The 21,420-nt window shown below is 43.1% G+C and overlaps 1 protein-coding gene across 2 annotated transcripts in view; it reads right to left on the bottom strand.

Annotated features, from left to right (window-relative positions):
* Positions 1–3,083: 3,083 nt before the first annotated feature.
* The window catches only part of LOC144783762 (protegrin-2-like), a 32,821-nt gene continuing 14,484 nt past the window's right edge, over positions 3,084–21,420 (bottom strand). For both annotated transcript variants that reach the window (XM_078662454.1, XM_078662455.1), the window contains 2 exons: positions 9,579–9,665; positions 3,084–4,833 (listed from right to left, as the gene is read on the bottom strand). In XM_078662454.1, coding sequence (XP_078518580.1) covers positions 4,672–4,833; positions 9,579–9,665 — 249 coding nt within the window. In that variant the 3' untranslated portion in view covers positions 3,084–4,671. The remainder of the gene's footprint in view (positions 4,834–9,578; positions 9,666–21,420) is intronic.

The raw sequence follows: 21,420 nt of genomic DNA, 5'->3' as shown, positions 1-21,420 counted from the left end.
AGGTTTTTGGCGATGCCACAGATTTTCAGTGCCTTGTAAATCTGGGGCAGCGTCAAAAGCAATGGGTGTTGAGGTGAAACGCCCACAGCAACACTCATTACACGTCCCTTTGCCGCCAAGGATTGCGGCGGAAAGGGGTGTAATTAGGAGGTAGCATTTAGCTCAGCTTAGCGCCACTTTGTAAATATTGAAAATATAGCTACGCCACTGGAGCATCAAAAATGTGACACTCCGGTGGCGATAGGGGCTTTTAAATATGCCCCTCAAGAACACAGCAGCACTCAGTCCATTGGGCAGTACCTTAGGAGGTAACTAACAGGCTGTGGGTGCAGTGACTGGCCTTCGGTTAGTCCCAGAGTGGAAGAAGCAGGGTACTGAGACCAGAGACAAATTCAGATGTTCCCTGTACCCAACAAGTTCTCTGCCAAGCCAAATACCATACTCAAAGTCTACTAGATATGGTTGAATAGATGTCCTGTAGGGCATAAGTTTCCTGTAGGGCATAGGTTGATTGCCAAAAGCATGTCCAAACATAAATGCCCGAAGGGAAGGCCATCCTCGCAGAGCTTACTGGACATAGTAGAAGACCATGGGCTCTTGTGGTACAGCCAAAGAGAGCAGACCCTGGCCGAAGACCAGGCTATTCGCTCAGAGCCTGCGAGGTGGTGCTAAAGTTGGCTCCAGGCTCAACATCCCATCCCACTCGGTGTAGAGTCTGACCAAAGGCCCATCCATGCACCTAGAGTACACTGGGTATGGCCAAAGGTTAAACGTAGGTGAATGGTCATGTGATATGTAAAGGCAACAGTGCTGTCACCAAGGATGTCAAGTGACATCATGTGTTAGGTCACGAGTGGTGCATTAGGTGAGTTATCTCTGCACCGTTCACCATAATTAGGGAATTTCAGTAGCATTTAGGCTTTTTATTACAACCATAATGTCCCTTCAAATGAATCTTTCTCTTAGCACATTCCTATGATTTATTTAAAAAAAAAAAATTCTGACCTGAAAAAGACCTATACCCTTTTTAAAAATAATATTAAATCCTAATGTAGTCTATTCTGCTATTCATCCATCTGAGGTTAATGAACAAAAGGCCAGATTAGGCAACCTAAAAAAAACTGAATACAAAATGATCTGTGAAAAGCACAATATACATAAGCATGTGTACACTGTAACCTTTCTTCATCAGAGGCTGTGCCGTTTGTGATACCTGCTATTTTTACTTACAGCAGAGCACAGGACCCGCCACACCAAATGCATTACATTGAGTTACAAACCACTGAAGTGTGAGCCTATCGAAATATGTTCTTCTCCCTGAGGTCTGCAAATTATCAATAAAGTAGCAAATGGTGAGAAGGTGACTTTGCTAAACTGATTGAGCTCCAGAGGCGGCTCCTGTGCGCTTTTCTACAGGACAAAAATTGAATCCAGTGAGTGGAGTCTGCATGCAGTCAGGAGAAGCCAGAGAAAAGCAGGAAACAGGGAACTTTTTTGCTGAGGGCGGATGGGTACTCCACCGGCAGCAGTTCAAGCTGCCCTGTAGCAATCCGCACACATAATCTATGACAAAGTATCTAAGGGGGGGCTACTGTAACCTACATACCTACATACAGACTCATTTGGGCACCGGGATTTTATCCTTAACCCTTCCCGCTCAGATTTTACTATTTAATAGCCATGAGCAGAACTGTCAGAGCTACCAGCTTGCACCAAGAGCATTAATATAGGCCAAGTAGCAAAGTACCTGAAGGAAACAAGCACTGTGCAAGCGTAAGCATTTGTCTACAGAGAACTAACAACACCCGCTAACTCAACATGAAAATGTAAGCTAAGGAGGCTCATAGGAATAATTTAAAATATTTTTCTCGAAACAGTAGTGAACACAATAGAGTTGATTGGGGTAAAAACAGCATTTCCTGGGACATAAACAAAGAAACAGAACTCAGTGCCAACTGGTAAGTGCTTGAGACCACATAGAGTGTGTGAAACTGTTATAAGCAAGAACTATATGTGAGAAAAAGTCATACATTCAATGTGCCTCTGTTTTTTCGGTTTGTTTATTTTTTTTTTTAAGAACTCATGATTGTGTCCCTCTGTTGTGAGCTGAGGCCTGCTGAACAGGTCATCAGCCCCATGCTCTCTGATAAAGCCATATGTATGTGCCATGTTACCAAAGCTCCCACTACTGTTGGCACAAGGCTGCCCTTAGTGTCAGCTTTCTTCAGAACATCAGGCTGAAAATGTGGCCGTCTAAATATGCTTAAACCCGTCCTTGTAAGTCAGCAGTATGACGAAAGTACTGCCAGTGCGTACGTGAGGGGTTAGTTATGATTAAGGCTCCCTGTTTCCCGTTTCACAGACTTTTACAGATAAATACAGACAGAAAACATTTACTTTGTTGTCTGTATTTATTTTTAAATGTGGATAAAAACGGAAATTGGGTTGCTTTTTGAGTAATTCTAAATACTGTCTGTCATGACTGCCAGGCCAACAGCGGTCTGGATTGATAGGTAAGAGGGTTAAAAAAGAAAGGAATTTTAGTGAAGAGGCTTTAACAACAGTAGATTTGCACAAGGTTGATACTGAAATTTGCATATTTTCATATAAATGCATTGATTTATCTTCAGCGGGTGTTCACAGCATTGAAGCCTGTCAGGCACTCAGGCATGAGTGCATATTTATTGGTTAAATAAAGGTGGAAATATACTAATTTCAACTTCATTTTTCCACAAAACCCAAAATAAAAATGGATAAATACAGATAAAATTAGCCAAAAATAAATATGGATAAATACAGGCGGAAATGTCAAAAATAGATACTATAAAACCGGGAGCCCTAGTTATGATATATGAAACAGTTGGTGCAGGATATTTCGTCTCCGGCCGGTCTTTTAATCAGTTTGTGTGCTGCACTGAAAAGCTGTCAGTGTTTGCCACCGATCCACAACTCTGGTTAAATAAAAATTTTCGTCGCTTTTAACCCGAATCTCAGGTTTGGGTATTAGTCATCCCCAAAAAAGAATCCAATGGCTCCTGGCACGAAGGAAAGGACCACAGTATGGGCACTGAAAGGAACAATGATTGAGTTAATGGGGTATTTAATAGGCAAACATTACAAACAGCTCAGACGTATAAATTGTACAAGGGCGATCATAAGCAATACACAATACTTATGACAAATTATGGGAGGAATGAATTTTGGAAATACTAAATTTTATTTTATTTTTCCACACAACGCTGAAAAAAGGCAATTAAAAGAATGCTGAACTTGATAAACCATGTCTTTTTCTTCAATTACATTAGCAATGTGGCTTAGAAATCTAAGCCCCCACTTTGCTGCCTGTTCTCAATGATCCCTGTCCCATTTGAGATAAAAACAATGTATTGTGTTTACACACACATATGAAGGGCAGCACACCAGATGGATTTAGAATTGGCGATTACAATAATTTAAGAAGAGAACAATCAGAAACGGGTTGCAGCTCACAGCCCTCTATGTGTACTCGAGGATTCAGGTAACACACAGGTCTCTCTTGTGGTGGGGCCTACAACTGCTCCCCTCAATCTTCGATGTGCCTCATCCAACAGGATGGATCAGTAAGTTCATTCAAAAAATAAATGAGGATTTTGAGCTTCCAGGTAATATTGCAATCCGATATAAGAGCTTTCACCCTACCAACTTGAGAAAACACAAAAGAGACTCTGAGTTCGAAGAAGTCACAATTAATTCCAAAGTGCAACAATTATGTCACCTGAAATATCCATGGAATTAATTGAATTGTATGAAATCTCCCTGAAAAGGATCACTAATATTCCAAATGTGCCAGAAGTGCTGAGATGAATCCAAATCTTCCTGTAACAAAAGCAAATATTTAGAATGAAATATGATCTCTGGCGTAAACCTATATGCGCCTTATGTGATTACTCTTTACTACCACGATCTCCCTGAAATGCTTCACAGACATTCTGTCTCTGACATTTTGGAACATAAGAGCGATCCATATGCTCCTAACTCAGGTAACACATATCTTGTATAAAAATATATTGCTTGAAGAGTTTCCAAATAGAAGACCAACCCTCGCGAGATGGTGTGGTGGGTATAGTATCCAATGGATGCAAAAGCAGCACACAACCACTCCCTGGATGGATCCCTTTTAAGGAATAGAATGGATGATTTAGCTGAAGACCTCCCAAGTTTGGCGCCCACCCCTGTGTCAACCTCTTCTCCTCTAATCTTTTTCCTATTTGATCCATGAAACTAATCACAACCTTCCACTTTAGAAGACAAGCAACAGCTATCCATTTACCTTCTTGATCGCCTGTCTTGCGCTACCTGTATCCTGCCAAGTTACTTCCCGTACCGGTCCGTGCTATCCACATGCATACAGCCCTGAAGAGTCACATCTTCAACACGGTGTAGGGGTTGTTTCATAGGAGTGACATCTCATGACATCTCATCTCAAAACTCTGGTCCAAGCTCTCCCATCTTTGTGACATCTCTGGTGACTATGATAGTGTTACTTTTATGTAAATGTAGGTAGTGCGGAGCAAAGTGACAAGCATCAGTCATTAACAAGTCATGGCGATAGAGGATGAGGGTGAGGTCACCCACTTCACAAGCATGCAATCTGTATGCGGTGTTTAATCAGTCCCAGCTCTTACGTACATATTACTCATCCGTTCCTGCTCCAGCCAGAGTCAATCCTGCGGTTGAATAGGAGTTTATGAAGTACTGCACTTTCACTTCAGCATCCTCTGCCATCACTTGAGGCTGGCGCTTGGCCTTTTGCTTCTTTCTCTTTGGTGATGCTGGTTTCTTGGGTTTTGGCATCTGTAAATGGCAGATAGGGTGTTGTTAGAGCAGTAAGAGTCACATTAACAGCAGCAAAGAAACACCAAGAAGCTGAGCAAGGCAATGACACAAGCCTTTGCTGGTGGCAGTGTCAGATGTGTATGGATTATAAGGCAACAAGCAATGTCTCGCTTATCCCAAGAGGGTATGGCCATTGGAAGGACTGCAAGGCGGGGCAGATTTAAGTCACATGTCATATCCGTGTTTTACCAAAATATCAAGGTGTTTTTTATATCAACCTGCACATACGCCGACTTCATAATAGTGACAACTAACATATTGTCAGGTTAAATATATTGGAGTTAAGAATAGTAAATGTAAATTACGTATGCGCACTTTAACAATGATTGTTATTGACCTCAATATTTTGACATACATCCTATGTCATATCATTCTAACTTCCTAGATGTGTATAGTTCCTACCAGAAGGAGTGTCTGTTCTAGCTCCACTGGTCTATCTGGAAATCTGGAATCCATGCTACAGATCCTGTGCAAAGGAGCTTTCTCAACTCTTGTTCTGCTGGTGTCATGCTTGTGAACTGTTATCAAAGAATAACCTGCTTTTGGTTAATCTGGGGTCCTTTTATGACCATCATTCGTTTTCCCGAGCAAGGGTCTGAACCCTGGCATTCTGCTAACTCGACACGACTCACAAGAGGAAGGAAATTCCTCACACTCTGCAGGTAGCTGTGCCAACCTGAACTCTTGTTCTAGATTTTGGCTTAATTTCTGGTTTTCCCCAGTAGACAGGTCATCAATAAGCATAATGAATCCATTCCATGATGTTTACATAGTTTCAACAGCAAAACAAAAGACTCTGTTGAGCTAATTATACCCCACCGCGTTCTCACATACACAGAATAGGAAAGTTAGTTCTTCGTAAATAGAAACAGGCAGCAGAAAGATTTTGCCTGCACCCGTGGGAGGCGAGCCGAACAACCATCGTTACTCTCCTCTACTTTTTGTATTGTAGCATGTGATGGGTGGCATATGTGTTGTGTGCATTTATCATATGTATGGATTTCGGAAAGGTGAAATTTATTATTTACACTCCAATCTGTTCAACAGTAGGGAAAGCTTTGGATTTGGAGGAGTGAAATGTACTGCTCCCACTCCAAACATCACAACAGTTTGGAAAGTGTTGTTCTTTGGAGGCGCAAAATTTACTATTCACAATCTAACAGTACAACAGTAGGGAAAGGGTCAAGTTGCAGAGAGATTAATTTTACTATTCCTGATGCAGTCTAAACAAGAGTAGGGAAAGTACTTCACTCCAAACACACTACATAAATAAGTAAAACCATGAAAGTAAAAAACAAATTACACTCCAAATATAAAAATTATCACTTAACATAAATATGTGCTCATATATATTAATATGTGATGAAAAATAAAAAAACAATCATTTTAGGTAACTACAATTTATTTAAATCATTAATTAGCAATTAATAAGTACTTGTCATTCAATGTATTAATTAATTCCCACCTTATACCCCTTCAAACACAGCAGCCTGCACCTAAAATATAACTTTAAAAATAAGTATTCCATAAATACGTATTTATGGAATGCTTATTTTTTAAAGCCCCAACTAAAAGATAATCAAAATAATTAAATAGGCTACAATTTAAATATTGGAAGTTCAGTTAAATAACTAAATTACAAATAATAATAAAGTAATCAAGTAACTTGCCTCCCTATACCCCTAGAAATGTAGTATCCTGCAACTAAAATATTAGAACAATAATTCAGTAGTCTACATTTTACATAATTAAAAAATAATGAAATAATGAATTATAAATTCTTATTACATTATTTAATTATGTCTTAACTTCCCACCCCAAAACCCTTCAAACCTAGCAGCCCGCAACTAAAATATAAGGACAACAACTAAGTTTTCCATTAATTACGTAATTCAATCAATTAAATAAGTCATCAAAATTAATAATTAATTTGTAATTAATTAATACTGAATTTACTTCCCTTCCTATCCCCATACCAACCCAACAACCCGCATTGACATATAAATTATTATAAACATTTTAATAAAAAATTCTAACTCACTTAACATTACAAACTATATGTACAATAGCAACACAAAAATTTGATATATCAACTAAAGCAAATCCAAATAATTAGAAAACGATATGAGCGGCCTGACCCTGTGATGAAGACTAAGACTCGGTTGGCATGGAAGAGCTTGGCTGGCACCATGAAGAATTTGCCGGATAGCTCTCCTAAATTGACAACCATAATCGATTGCCTACATCAACAAAGTCAAACACATGCCGGAACCTGTGAAAGACTGCACCTGCCGGTGAGCCTGTGCTGTCTTTTCACCCTTTTGACTTTCTACGAGCCTGTACCTCCCTTCCTATAGCCCAAGGTAGACAAGTGTATTTCTCAGCTTTTTCACCTAGGGGTGTGTCAGATTTGCTCAGACTGGTCATGCTGATTTTGAGAAATGTTTAAATTATCTGTTTATGGCTCTTGGTTCCGTGACCAGCTATTTACATAATAAGAGCCCATAATGCCCAGAAGCCCTAAGAGACCTTCTTTGGATGCTGAGCCCATTTCCAATAACAGTAGTCCTACAATTGACTTATGATAAGAAGCTTCTCTGTCAACGACCAAAAAGTATCTTTTGGCCCTATTAACTGGACACTGGAATTCTGTTTTTGAAATTAAAATTCTCCCTCTTTGTGGCTTGGGAATACTAGTTAAATTCACAATGGTGGATTGTGGGCACATTGTCAGCTACCCAGCGTCAAACCCAGTGAGTTTGTCACTCTCCTCTATTAAAACGGAGCTGATGAAAAGGTAGGGCTGAAGGCAAAGATATCATATACAGTAGATACATGGGTCATATTCTGTCTGCCATTTTCAGTCACTGAAAAAATACTCCCTCTAGAGCATAAGAAAGATCCAAAGATTTACAGGGAAAGCTCACAATGTACAGCCCATAGTATTGTGCATAGACCCCAATGTGATCTTGACTAAAACAAATTGAAAAAAAACCTTATCACTTAAATGCTATGAAACCTTTTGGGTAAAAGATATAGCACTGAATGGACAGTGAATTTCATTACAGAGTTAAACTGTTTATAAGTATCAAACCCTCCACCACCACCTTCTGAGGTTGGCCTTGACTGCTCCATCTTGCTACGCTTGAAGAGACAAGTATACAAGTAGAGGAAACTTGCTGTCCAATTGGACTGCAATAGTACCTGAGTCACTGTGAAAACCAGTTGTAAATGATAGTACCCACTGCAGAAACCATTGGCAGACCCATCACTCACAATGTATCATAATACTTTCAAGCCTGCAGTAATCTTCCAGAGTAAGCCACTGCTAGCTGAGTCAAATCCTTCAGACATATTGCTGTATTAACTGCAGAAGAAACACTAACTGAAACATATTGTTCTAAAAGGCCTTGCATGATGTAATGTATTTAGGACCATCACAAAGGGATAGAGTAGAGTGCAGTAGGTATGGACCGAAGTGTGAGACTCTACAGACAATACAAAAATATAAACATGCAAATAAAGTTATTGAAGGACATTTTGGCAGCAGAGTCCGGATTAATCTCGGAATCAGACAGCAGAGGCATTGAGTACCATTCACAAAGGGGCCTATTACGATGTCGACATCGTCTCAGAACTGGGACCGAACTCCTGATTAGGGTGCGACCGAACACTGTTTGTCGCATTCCGACATTTCCCTATGGGAGCATGTATTACGGCTGTAACCCAGCCACAGGACATGCTACCATAGGGAATTGGGAGGTGATGTTAATCCCTGCACCGCATGGCATCACCTCAAGGTGCCTGCCACAGGGCGCAGAGATTAACAGGGAGGCACCTATGGTGCCCCCTCAGCTTCCAACCGGAGGCCGCAGAGGCCCATTCTCGCTCTCCGACTTGCTTTCCATGTTGGAAAGCTGGACATGGGAAGCCTGCCTGAAACCGAGTATCGTAATCCCAAGGGCAGAATTGCCACCCTTTGGGATTACGGGCTGGCTTCTGACTGGCTGATGGGCTCCTTAAGCCCGTTGGAAGCCAGCCAGAATGATTTAATTTCCTACCGCCAGAATTGTAAGGCAGAGGTCGAAAATTAAACCAAGATGTGGCCCGGAAAGGATACGACTGATGGTCAGAGCCTTTCCAGGCCGCATCGTAATCAGCCCCAAAGTCTCAAACATAACTGTGGGAACTAATAGGGTACATGTAGAATGGGTCTCCTTTTTCTAGACTGGTACTGGAGATTCTTTGCCACCTTTTGAAGCTAGAGTAGAAGTAGACAGTTTTAAGAATCTCCAGATAAAGAATGTATTTGAATCACCACTATAGGACAACTAGCAGAAGTAACAGTGTAATCCACTTTAGTCAAAATGTACATCTTTAACTACTGCTTAAGTAGTCTCAAGTGCTATTTTGATTGATGACAGCATATCATAACTGGGTTTGTGGAGACTTACATAATCGTTCAGTGGCATTGTCAGAAAGGAGAAGCAAACTGCCAGCTTCTGTTATTAGGGGATATACTATCTCATAAAAATGCATGGCTTCAAACACAAACCTATCCCAGCATTCAAGTCTGCTGAGTTACACCCAGTCAAACAAGCCCTTGCAAAGGCAATGACATAGGTATGTAGAATTGTCTATTGACCTAGACACATGGCAAAAGTAAGTCGTTTAAAGCAACATTCTTCAAAATTCTACCATACCTGTGGCTCGTGGCATTCCACCGATGTCAAAGGTGCATCATCCATGAAGTCGAGAACTGTTGCCTCCGCAAAACAATCTCTTATTTTCTGATGCAAGGAAATAAAACATGATCAAGACTGATTAAGTACATTGATCCTTGGTGAGGTATAATTACTATTTAAAGGGCTTCATTTCTAGATTATTGAGGACTCATTCAGTAAATTAGGAGTGGTCTAATGCATCACTGTTCCATAGTGAACATAGAAAAAGGCTACACATACTAAGCAATTGGATATAAAAATGATTATTTTCATTGAAATGTTAAAAATATAATTAGCATTTACAGGCATTAGGCAATTGTACAATGTAGTGCCAAGTCTAATAAATTTGACAACATACTTTATTGTATCTTTGAGATGACACACATTTGTTTCATTTTGAATATTTTATATGTTGCGCCTCAAGTCATCAGAAGCTACTACATACACTGACAAAATGCAAGCCAGAGAACATAATCTAAGGGAAAACCAAGAATACTGTTATATAAAAATATGCCTTTTAGCTCCATAGATTGTCACAATGTGGCAGCAGACAGTATAAAAGGCTTTAGGGAAAGTAGATAGAAAATTCCAGATCCCTCCACACTTGCAAATTGAGGGGGTGGCAGACGATCCCTACGCTCTCCCTCAGAAGCTGTTTCAGGCTCCCACCAGGAGATCAGGTACACTAGACTCTGTTAACTCTACAATTTATGCTTGGCATGATTTATTAAACAGACAGGCAGGTACACGCATGTACTCTCCCTTGATCCCTTTATAATGGTGTCACTGGCTCTCAGTTAGTAGGGATAAGGAAGGTATACATGTTGTAATGAAACTAAACATCACAAAGATGGGTGATCTATTTCATGATTGAGTGGTCCGCAGTTGTGCTGACATTGAGACCGAAGGACATGATTTCTCCCCATTTCACACTATCACTTCTATAGGGTCACACATGCACTACGTAAGCTTCTTGGGGATGATATGCAGGAGCCCGCGGCGTTACTATCGCTCTCTTTCCTTCTACGCTCTACCTCCCCCTCTAAGATGGTGACCGCTATTTATAACTTGACGATGGAAGCTAGGAGAACGCGGTCAATTAATGCTAGACTAGAATGGCAGAGCGATCTAGGCATAATTATAGATGATAGCACTTGGCGGTATTGTTGTGAAATGACCAAAAACATTTCACTAAAAGGAAGGCACCCCCTCATCCGTTTTAAATTCCTCAACAGGGTCTACTGCACGCCGGAGAGACTATGCTGGTATGGACTGCGAGACATGGCGGCTTGCCATCGCTGCAGAGAAAGCGAGGCAGGGTTCATGCACTTTGCCTGGTATCGCCCTATGGTTGCAGAATTTTGGGATAAGGTTTTTCGCATACTAAACGAAGTCACTGGGCTCTCACTAACTCCAGACCAACTACTCGCTTTGCTGGGATATAACAAAATACTAAGCAAGTAGGTCAGATGTTTAGTTGCGATGGGCATACTAATAGCCAAGCGCAGAATAGCAATGCCCTGGGCCAGGGGCCCAGGTCAGACCATAGACGATTGCACCAAAGACATGCTGAATTGTAACACACAGTTAGAAGTTTACAATATGCTATTACCTCCCCAGAATCGACCCAAAGGCTTTTGGAGGCTATACTGGCAGTATCATGTGGGAAAGGAAACTGGGGAGCCGGAAGGAAGTGGTGATAATTAGATTTGCTAAATCTCAGTCTGTATTGCAATCTGATAGATATTGTCATATTTGCGGAGGTGGTTCGATGTATCCCTGAAAATTCAATAGCAAGTATCCTAAATACGAATACTCCTGTTGTCTATTACCACGTGCCCATAATGTATAATTTCTCTAGTTGTGATATTAATTACGCTTCAAGAACCCGCTGTGGGTCTGTAATGCATCCAGCCAATGTAATTGCGTATTGTAAAGTGTTGGTGTAATACTGTAAAAAGGTTTAAATAAAACAAAAAAAATGTAATTCCCGATCCCTTCATCTTGTTTTCCCTGTCACGCCAAACCTACTCTATAAAGGTAAAAAGAGAGTTGACTGAGGTGAGCAGCAATATTGTTGCAGATATCAACAATTATTAGCCCGAGGAATGCAATGATTGCTATGTTATAGTGGTAAAGCAAACCCGTTCCAAAAAACTGCATACATAAAACACATTACATGACATTCTTTGAAAACAGGTGGGAAGTACAACCAGGGGCGTAACTGTAGGGGGGGTGTTTGAGGTGTTACACCCCCCTAAAAATGTATTCCGTTGTAAATAATTGGATACAAGTACTTTCGGTGGGGTAATGTGACGTGTCTGGTGGATTTCAACTGGGACTTTTACATACTCACACTGACAAAAATACACACATTTTCTCTCTTCTGTGTTTTGAGTCTATTTTGTGTCCCCAAGAATCCTCGCTCCTCTCTCTTTCCACTGTCTCTTAAGCCCCCCTCAAGTCCTGCTTCTCATGTAATGTGTTTTAATAAGATGTGCCAGCGTGATGGTTGGTACATCTGAAGCTCCCCCCCATACTGACCAAGTTATACCCCTTGAGTACAACTCACACAGTACATTTAAGATATGGTCTCTTTAGCCTGTAAATATGTCTAACGTATTTATTTAGGAGCCACTAGTAGGGTGTGATATACAATTTTACGGAAAGACCTAAAGCCCCACTACATTTCTTTTTATCTACAACAGCAGCCAAGTTCAAAGATAAAAACACACTTACCAGAGGGCTAGAGAAACAAAATGCACCAATGAGGCGTGGAAAATAATAACCAATCTGGACTCCTACTCCCTTTGAAGTTACCTGAGTACAGGGCCAAGTCACCCTTTCTTGCTGCTCGCAGCTGAGGTAAACACACTTCTCTGCTCTGTAACGTTGTTCCTGCATGTTCATTTATTTCAAGCTTAGTGTATAGTAAGTTTTCCGTGGTTTTTGCACGATATGTTTCTGTGTCTTTATACCGCCTAGGTTGGTGGCCCAAGAGCTGCTCTCTCATGTTTTTAATTCCTTGGCCAGCTCGGCTCCGTTCAATCCTGGTTTGCTTTTACCAATGACGCAAACCTTCCTCTGTACACACGTTCACTTGGCTCTTTCAACTGCGCTGCAAAAGTGTCAAGAGGCCCTGTGCGCGTGGAAAGAAGAGGCAATTTGTGGACTCCATATTTTACAGAGCAGCTGCCATATTGTAGTGGCCAATGTTCTTTTAGATGTGGAAAGAAAAAGAGTTTTCTTGGAGTTTCTGCTTTTCCTTTTTGTTGTTTATGTTCCTTTTTTAATCATGTACTCTCATTTGCATATGTTTATGTTTATTTTATTAGTAAAGTTCACTTGCAGCAATTAATTTAGTCCTACATTCAATCAATCGATCAGGGAATTGTGAAGCGAGCTACTCACCCGTGAAGGTCTCAAGGTGCTGGGGAGGTGGGGTGCAGCTCTGAGTCAGCCGAAGAACCAAATTATATTGCACTGTGGAGAGTTGATTTGGCATCGGTTAGGTTGGGTGGATGGTAGACTTATACTCTTGTGTGTGACTCCATTGAGTCTCATCGTGGTGACAGTGTACCTGACCTTGGCTGGGGTCTTAGTTCATTCAGAGGTGTCTCTTTGCAAATGTTAAAGCTATTTGTGTTATGCCTGTTCTCTGGGTGGTAGACCTCTTAGAGGTTTCTTGTCGCAAATTCTAAAGTTATTTGTCTTTTGATGGGGGTCTGGTTGGAAGGGTGATGCTGGTAATCATTGAACTGCTATGTAGTGTAATCTGGTGGGTTTGGAATGAACTGGGCTGAAAAGGTGGGCCTATTGCTGGGAGGGGAATTTGTAAAAAGTAAAAGGGTTGGAGCCCACCCGTTACTTACCATTTGCTGGCTTGATTGTCATTCTTCTCATCTACAATCTGCCCTACTTCAAACTACCTCACTCCAATGTACCCCAGTCCTCCCCACTGCACCCCAATCTATCCTACTCCACTTCACTCCAAGCTACCCCAATCTACTCCATTTCAATTTACACCACTCCAATCTACTCTACTCAGCCCCAATCTACCCCTCTTCACCGCAATTTACCCCACTCCAATCTACTCCACTCCAATCCAATCTATTCACACTCAGCTCAAAACCACTCCACTCTACCCCACACCGATCTACTCCATTCTACTCCACTTCACTCCAATCTGCTCCACTCTCCAATCCACTCTACTCCAATATACAACACTCCACACCAATCTACCCTGCTCCACTCCAATCTACCCGAACCTACCCCATTCCAATCTCCCACCATCTACCCAGTTCACTCCAATTCACCCCAACGTACCCCAGTCCAATCTACTGCAATATGCCTCACTTCACTCCACTCGAATCTACACTATTCCACTCCACTCCAGCCTACCCCAATCCACCACACTTTACTACAAACTACCCTGCTTCGCTCCAGTCTACCCCACTCCACTCTAATACTACCCAAGCTACCACACTCCACCCCAATCTACCGCACTCCACTCCGATCTACCCCAATTAAATGCACTCAACTCCACTCCAATCTACCCCAATCTATCCCACTCCACTCAAATCAACTTCAAGCTACCCTACTCACTCCAATCTACCTAAATCTACGCCACCCCAATCTACCCCACTCCAATCAAATCTACCCAAACCAATGCAATCTACCCCGCTTCTCTCCAATCCCCAATCTACCACACTCCACGTCAACAAGCAACTGGCCGTCTTCCTCGAGACGAACGGTTCCCTCGACCTCTCGCAGTCTGGCTACCGGGCCAACCACAGCACCGAGACCGCCCTGATCGCAGCTACCGATGACATCCGAGCCCTGCTCGACAACGGAGAAACAGCGGCCCTCATCCTCCTGGACCTCTCCGCGGCCTTCGACACTGTCTGCCACCGTACCCTAGTACAGCGCCTCAGCAACGTCGGAATCCAGGAGAAGGCACTGGAGTGGATCACCTCCTTCCTCGCCGGAAGGACACAGAGAGTCCGCCTCCCCCCGTTCAGATCAGAGGCCACCGAAGTCATCTGCGGCGTTCCTCAAGGCTCCTCGCTCAGCCCAACACTCTTCAACGTCTACATGAGCCCCCTCGCAGCCATCGCATGCCAGCACAACCTGAACATCATCTCCTACGCCGACGACACCCAGCTGATCCTCTCCCTCACTAAAGACCCCGCCACCGCCAGAGCCAACCTGCACGAAGGGATGACAGACGTAGCCGAATGGATGTCGAACAGCCGCCTGAAACTGAACTCGGACAAGACGGAAGTCCTCATCCTGGGATCCTCCCCCTCCGCCTGGGACGACTCCTGGTGGCCCCCTGCCCTGGGCAGCGCACCCAAACCAACAGACCACGCACGCAACCTGGGCTTCATCCTGGACTCCTCCCTCTCCATGACCAGACAAATCAACGCCGTCTCCTCGTCGTGCTTCAACATCCTGCGCATGCTACGTAAGATCTTCCGATGGATCCCCACCGAGACCAGGAAGACGGTCACCCAGGCCCTCGTCACCAGCCGTCTGGACTACGGCAACTCCCTCTACGCCGGAACCACCGCCAAACTCCAGAAGAGACTCCAGCGGATCCAGAACACCTCAGCACGACTCATCCTGGACATCCCCCGCCCCAGCCACATCTCTGGACACCTGAGAGACCTGCACTGGCTCCCGGTCAACAAGAGAATCACCTTCCGGCTCCTCACCCACGCACACAAAGCCCTACACAACCAAGGACCAGGATACCTCAACAGCCGCCTCAACTTCTACGCTCCCATACGCCAGCTTCGATCGACCAGCCACGCCCTCGCCGCCGTCCCCCGCATCCGAAGAGCCACCACAGGAGGAAGGTCCTTCTCCTACCTGGCCGCCAAGACTTGGAACTCCCTTCCTACCCACCTCCGCCTGACCCAGGACCACCTCGCCTTCAGGAAGCAGCTCAAGGCCTGACTGTTCGAGCAGTAGCGGACCCCCTCCCCCCAGCGCCTTGAGACCCTCCGGGTGAGTAGTGCGCTATATAAATGCTCTGATTGATTGATTGATTGATTGATTGACTTCACTCCAACCTATTACAATCTACCCAACTCCAAACGACCCCACTCCACCCCTCTCCAATCTACCCCAATTCTCCCCACTCCACTCCAATCTATCCTATTCCATTTCACTCAAATCTACTACACTTCAATCTACCCCACTCCACTTCAACCCACCCCAATCTACCCAACTCAACTCCAATCGACCTCAATCTACCCCTGCTCCACTCCAATCTACCCACACTCCAATCTACCCCACTAAAATTTACACCACTTCATTCCAATCTACCCCCCTCAACTCTACTCTACCCCATTCCACTCCAATCTATCTGACTTCATTCCAATCTCCACTGAATTCCAATCTACAACACTCCACACCAATCTACCCCACTCCACTCCAAACCAACCCAAATCTACCACCCTCCAATTTACCACAATCTACCCCACTCCAAACTCCCACCATCTACTCCAGTCCACTCCAATGCACCCCAATGTACCCCACTCTACTTCATTCCAATCAAGGCAATCTTCCCCAGTTCACTCCACTCCAATTCACCCCATTCTACACTGTTCCACTCCAATCTACCCTACTCCAGCCTACCCTACTCCACTCCAATCTGTCCCACTCCAGTGTACCCCACTCCGGTCCAGTGTACGCCACTCAACCACAATCTAACCCACTTCACACCAATCCACCCCACTCTAATCTACCCACCCTACTCTACTCCACTTTAATCAACCACACACCACGCTAACCCATTTCAAGCTACCTAAATCCAATGTACCCCAATACACCCCAATCCACCCCACTCCACTCAAAGCTACACCATTCTACTTCACTGCAATCTACCTCAGTCTACCACACTCCACTCCAATCTACCCTACTCCACTGCAGTCTAGCCTCCTCCACTTCAATCTGCCATAATCTTCCTCATCCAGTCTAGCCCACTTCAATTTACTCCACTCCACTCCACCCCAATCTACCCCTCTCCACTCCAATCTACCCCTCTCCATTCCAATCTCCACCAGCCATCCCAATATACCCCACTCTACTCCAATCGACCCTAACCTACCCTACTCCACTCCAAAGAACCCCAATCTACCACACTACACTCAATTCATCCCCCGATCTGCCCCACTCCACTCCAGTCCCCCCTACTTCAATATATCCCCTTCATTCTACCCTATCCACCCCACTCCACTCCATTCTACCCCAATCTAACCCACTCATCTTCAATTTACCCCAATCTATCCCACTCCACTCCAATCTACTCCATCTACCCACTCAAATCTACCACACTCCATTCTACCCCACTCCACTGCAAACTTCCCATTCTTCCCCACTTCTCTCTAATCTACCCCACTCCACTGCATCCCACTCTACTCCAACTTTCCCCAATCTACTCTACTCCCCCAGTTGTCCTCAGTCTACTCCAATCTACTCGCTCCCTTATAATCCAATTCCCTCCAATCTAGTCCAGTCTACCACACTCTACCCCAAACTGGCCCCACTGAACTCCAAATTCACCCAACACTACTCCACTACAATCTACTTCAACCTACCCTACTCCAACCTACCTCACTTTACCCCACTACAATCTATCCCACTCTACCCAATCTACACCACTCCAATCTACACCACTTTAACACACTTTAATCTACTTCACTCTACCCCACACTACCTCACTCCACCCAATCTACCCCAATTCAATGCACAATAATCTACCTCACTTCACCCCTCTCTTACACACCCTACCTCTCTCCACGCCACTAGATTTTAGCCATGCTGAACAGCAGCCACACTGGTGTACAACATGGCTAAAACATATTGTAAAAGCACATAGGCGAAAACTGTTGGCTTTGCCAATGCTTGAATCATTTTGCCACAAAGTCCATGAAATTGTGACATAAGAAAGAAGCTGAAGAGAGATTATTTACTTAGTTCAGGCAAAACATCTGGGATGTTTTTGTCTCTTTAATTTTCATTTGGTTTTGGCAATGATCAGGGTATGGCATGGGTCGAGTAGAGTGTGCATACTGTTAGGTTTATTGCGGGTAGGTGGGTGCTGAGCCTTCTAGACATTTGTAAGTGAGGCATAGTACTTTGGAACTGATTCTGATATGGGTGTTTAGCAACAGCGGATTTGTAAGATGTGTCATTGTCAAGAGTATCAATAACACGAAACTGAGTCTTACCACTATATTTGGGACTTTTTGTACTCTTATTTGCAATCATAGAAGGCATGTGCACAGGATGTTGGTATAACCTGGTAGACCAGTACACCTACTACCTTGGCGTGATGTTCTGAAGTACGAAGAGGAAAATTAATTTGCCTATAAAGTACCGAAAGAAAGTGGTTGGTGGGAGCCTTCTATTTAGTTGTGGTTTCCATTCATTTCTCACAAGTGTATTTGTGTGGCTTCTGCATATGAATGGAAGGGGAGGCAGTCAGTTATGATGAAATTCATCATAAGCTTGAGGTATGTATTGACTACAATGTGATAGAGACATCCCGTGGGGACCTCTTGCACTACTGGAATCCCAGGGTAGGGGGTGGACACTGCTAAAGGCAGCAAAGAGACCAACGAGGGTACCAATCTAGATGATACTTGGTGAGTTCTCATTAGCATGTTGTTGAATATATTATTAGGTTTCTCTCGGTTCCGTATCTGGGGCAAAAGATAACTTGGTTGGTGCCAAGAATGTTTTTGGTGTATCTTTGGATTTAGGTATAGGCCACCTCCTCCAGTATCTTGGAGTTCCATGGAAGTCCTGCACTTTAGCGTCAGTTGTTCAGGTTAGTTGAGATGAGTGCGCCTTTTTTTGGATTTCTATTGTTTGCAGGCAGCTATTCGTGAATGTGGACATGTTCCTTCCAGTATTTCTATGTGTCTGTTTTTCGTCTACCATGATCGTGAATGGTGTGGGGTTGTTGAAGGCTAGATTTAGCCCTCAATTTTGGGACTTCCTTCCATTAAGAATGCAGCTTATTAGTTTCAAAGCTCCCAAATTGTGGGATAGATGTTCTTGTGCATTAAGGATTAACACATTATTTGGACTTCTTTGAGTCTATTTATGGAGCAGTTTATGGAGGCTGCTCTGTCTGAAAAGTGTTCTATTTTAGCAGTCAATATTATTTTGTGGTATGTGGAGGGAGTCTTCAGGGAAATGGATAATCCTTTATAAACCATCCTCTGAACTTGTTTATTAACAAAAGGCAATTTCCATTTATTTGAGCTACGTCTCAATACTGAAGGTATGCCTAAATATTTTGAGCTCTCAGTGCTTCAATATCTAATTCATTCAATCGAGACTTCTCCCACAGACAGAAGCAGGCAAGCTCCTCCTTCCATGCAGTCTTCTTTGATGCGTTCATGCAGATAGGAAATGGTGTGCACAGGTGGAGGCACTGTGCAGGAACTAAACAGTGATAGGACTCTGGCGGGATCATACGGACTGGACTTCTGGCCATGTTGCAAATTTCATGCCTGCTGTTCCATTGCGCATTGGTGGTGGTTGTTAACCATGCCTAAGAGCTTGAAGATCTAGAGGAAAATCAGTTGCCTTGTTAGAAACAAATGATAATGGTCATTGACCAATAACTAATGCAAATAATAAGTCACACCTGGACCACCAGTAAGACAGATGGCAGGGTCAGGTCCAGCTTGCACTAATTCAGTTGTTCAAAAAGGTGAAAGGAAAACCTACCCGCCCCTGCTTCCTCAGACCTCGAGGCGGGTGGTGGTTCAGGCCCCGATTCTCTTCCACATGGACTATGGAAAATCAATATATTTGGGCACTGCCAGAGTAGACACCTGGAAGCAATAGGCCGTACAAAATTCTGCTTCATGCATGCTACTAGGGATTCCAGGTCTCAGTCAGTTAGACGGGCTGAGATATCTTCATTTGCTTTCTTTTGCCCAAAGAATATAATTCAAGTCCATGTGCATTACCCACAGAGCCTTACATGGGCAAGGTCCTTCAATCATACTCCAGTTTGTCATACCCTAGATTCCTAACAGGACACTCAGATCCTTTAAACTCCCCACTGTCAGAAGAGCTAAAAGTGGAGGACGGTCCTTTAGCCCTAATGTGGCCAAGCTCCAGAACTCTGTTCCCTTTGTCATTCGATCTATGGATAAAGAAAGGTGCTTTCGAAGAGCTACCAAGACCTAGGTGTCTCCTCTGTCCTCTGTGAAATAGCCCCTCACTGCTAATGCTGGGGTCCCTCCAGGTTACCATATGTTCTTTAAATCCCTTAGCATAGCACCATAGCATAGCGTACCTTCTACTTTGTAAAGAGTAAATCCACTTACAATTCTGATTTGCAGGCAGTCTTTGTTGCTGTTGCTGATACTAAGGCTGACTTGGCTTCCTTCAGCACGTAACCCCCCCCCCTCCCCCATCACTCTTCAGAATATGTACATAGCCCAGTATATCTATTTCCCCCAACAAGGTGCGTCCCAGATCATCAATATGTGACAAGATCATGACCATGCAAGCAATTGATACACACCACAAATGTGCAGGCTACTTTTAACCTCCATCTTGTGCAACATTCAGTCAGTGGCATTACAAAATTGTTTCCACTGACAGATATTCATCCAGTTCATATGGTACACTGGCTCACACTACCACCCACCTATTATCATACACATATACAAGTCATACACAGAGGATGTAGCAAAAGGACCAGGCCGCATAACTTAGTAAAATATTTAGGGGTGAGGCTGTGGTAGTGTTTTTCTGGGTTTATATTTTCATGAAAAATAATGTTAATGAATAATTATTTTAATGATGGATTCAACACGGTAAATGCTGAACTAACATGACTGTAATTGAAACAAGTTTATTACAATACATAGCAGTGGGTTTGTTAATGTAATTTATGTGTGCTACATTTTCACAAAATTGCCATATTAGATCAAATACATGCTGTTTTGATGCGGGTTTTACATATTCTTCGGTTCTTTTCCTACAGTCATCTTGTCACCCGATGCATCTTCTCTCCCCACTAGTTATGCAGAAATGAAGACAAACTGATATCATTGATTTTTAAATGTACTGTGTGATTGTGTTGTGAATGAACTTTGCGGTGTTCCCAACTGTATCAAGGCCCTTCAGGTGAAGTTCTGTTGCTGCGCCTAGTCTTATTCATCGGTGTGAAGTTTCATTGTGTGAATGTTGCATTTTATTTCGGACATAACTGGATGGCAATAACACAGAATATGCTTGATGTTTTCCTAAAAATGGGTTAGTACATATGAACTTAACAGTAATGTTTAATCCTTTCATTTGTCTAAAACGTGTTACTTGTGATGACACGAGACTGTGTTTTTCTCTCATTTGTTATGTAGGAATAGTATATAAGGATCCTTGGATTTGGGGTTGAGCCAGAAGACTTTCCCATTCCACTAGAGATGATGTCCGATTTCATTCTGATTTTGCGGCTCATTGGGATATAGAATACTCCTGATTCTTAATTACTCTGTTTGTATCTGAACCTTCATGGCATTTATTCTGTACCACTTGATTTTTAAGATTTCAGTAATAAAACCCTTTCTCTTTTCCCTGATCTAGAACTCAGTTATTGAGTGGCCCCAGTTACTTAATTTGCTTCTCTGCTAAGCGGATGTTGGGTTTGATCTTGGAGAGGGTTCCCTTTAACACAAGATAAATCTGGAGTGAGACCGTCTGACCTAAATTATTGTGTGATCTGAATTTTGGGTGTCCTGAATATTATGGTAGGGTTCCATATCCACAAGGCAGATTAGTC

The sequence above is a fragment of the Lissotriton helveticus genome, chromosome 10 (genome assembly GCF_964261635.1).
Source record: "Lissotriton helveticus chromosome 10, aLisHel1.1, whole genome shotgun sequence".
Classification (NCBI taxonomy): Eukaryota; Metazoa; Chordata; class Amphibia; order Caudata; family Salamandridae; genus Lissotriton; species Lissotriton helveticus.
This window is presented reverse-complemented; position numbering and strand designations above follow the sequence as displayed.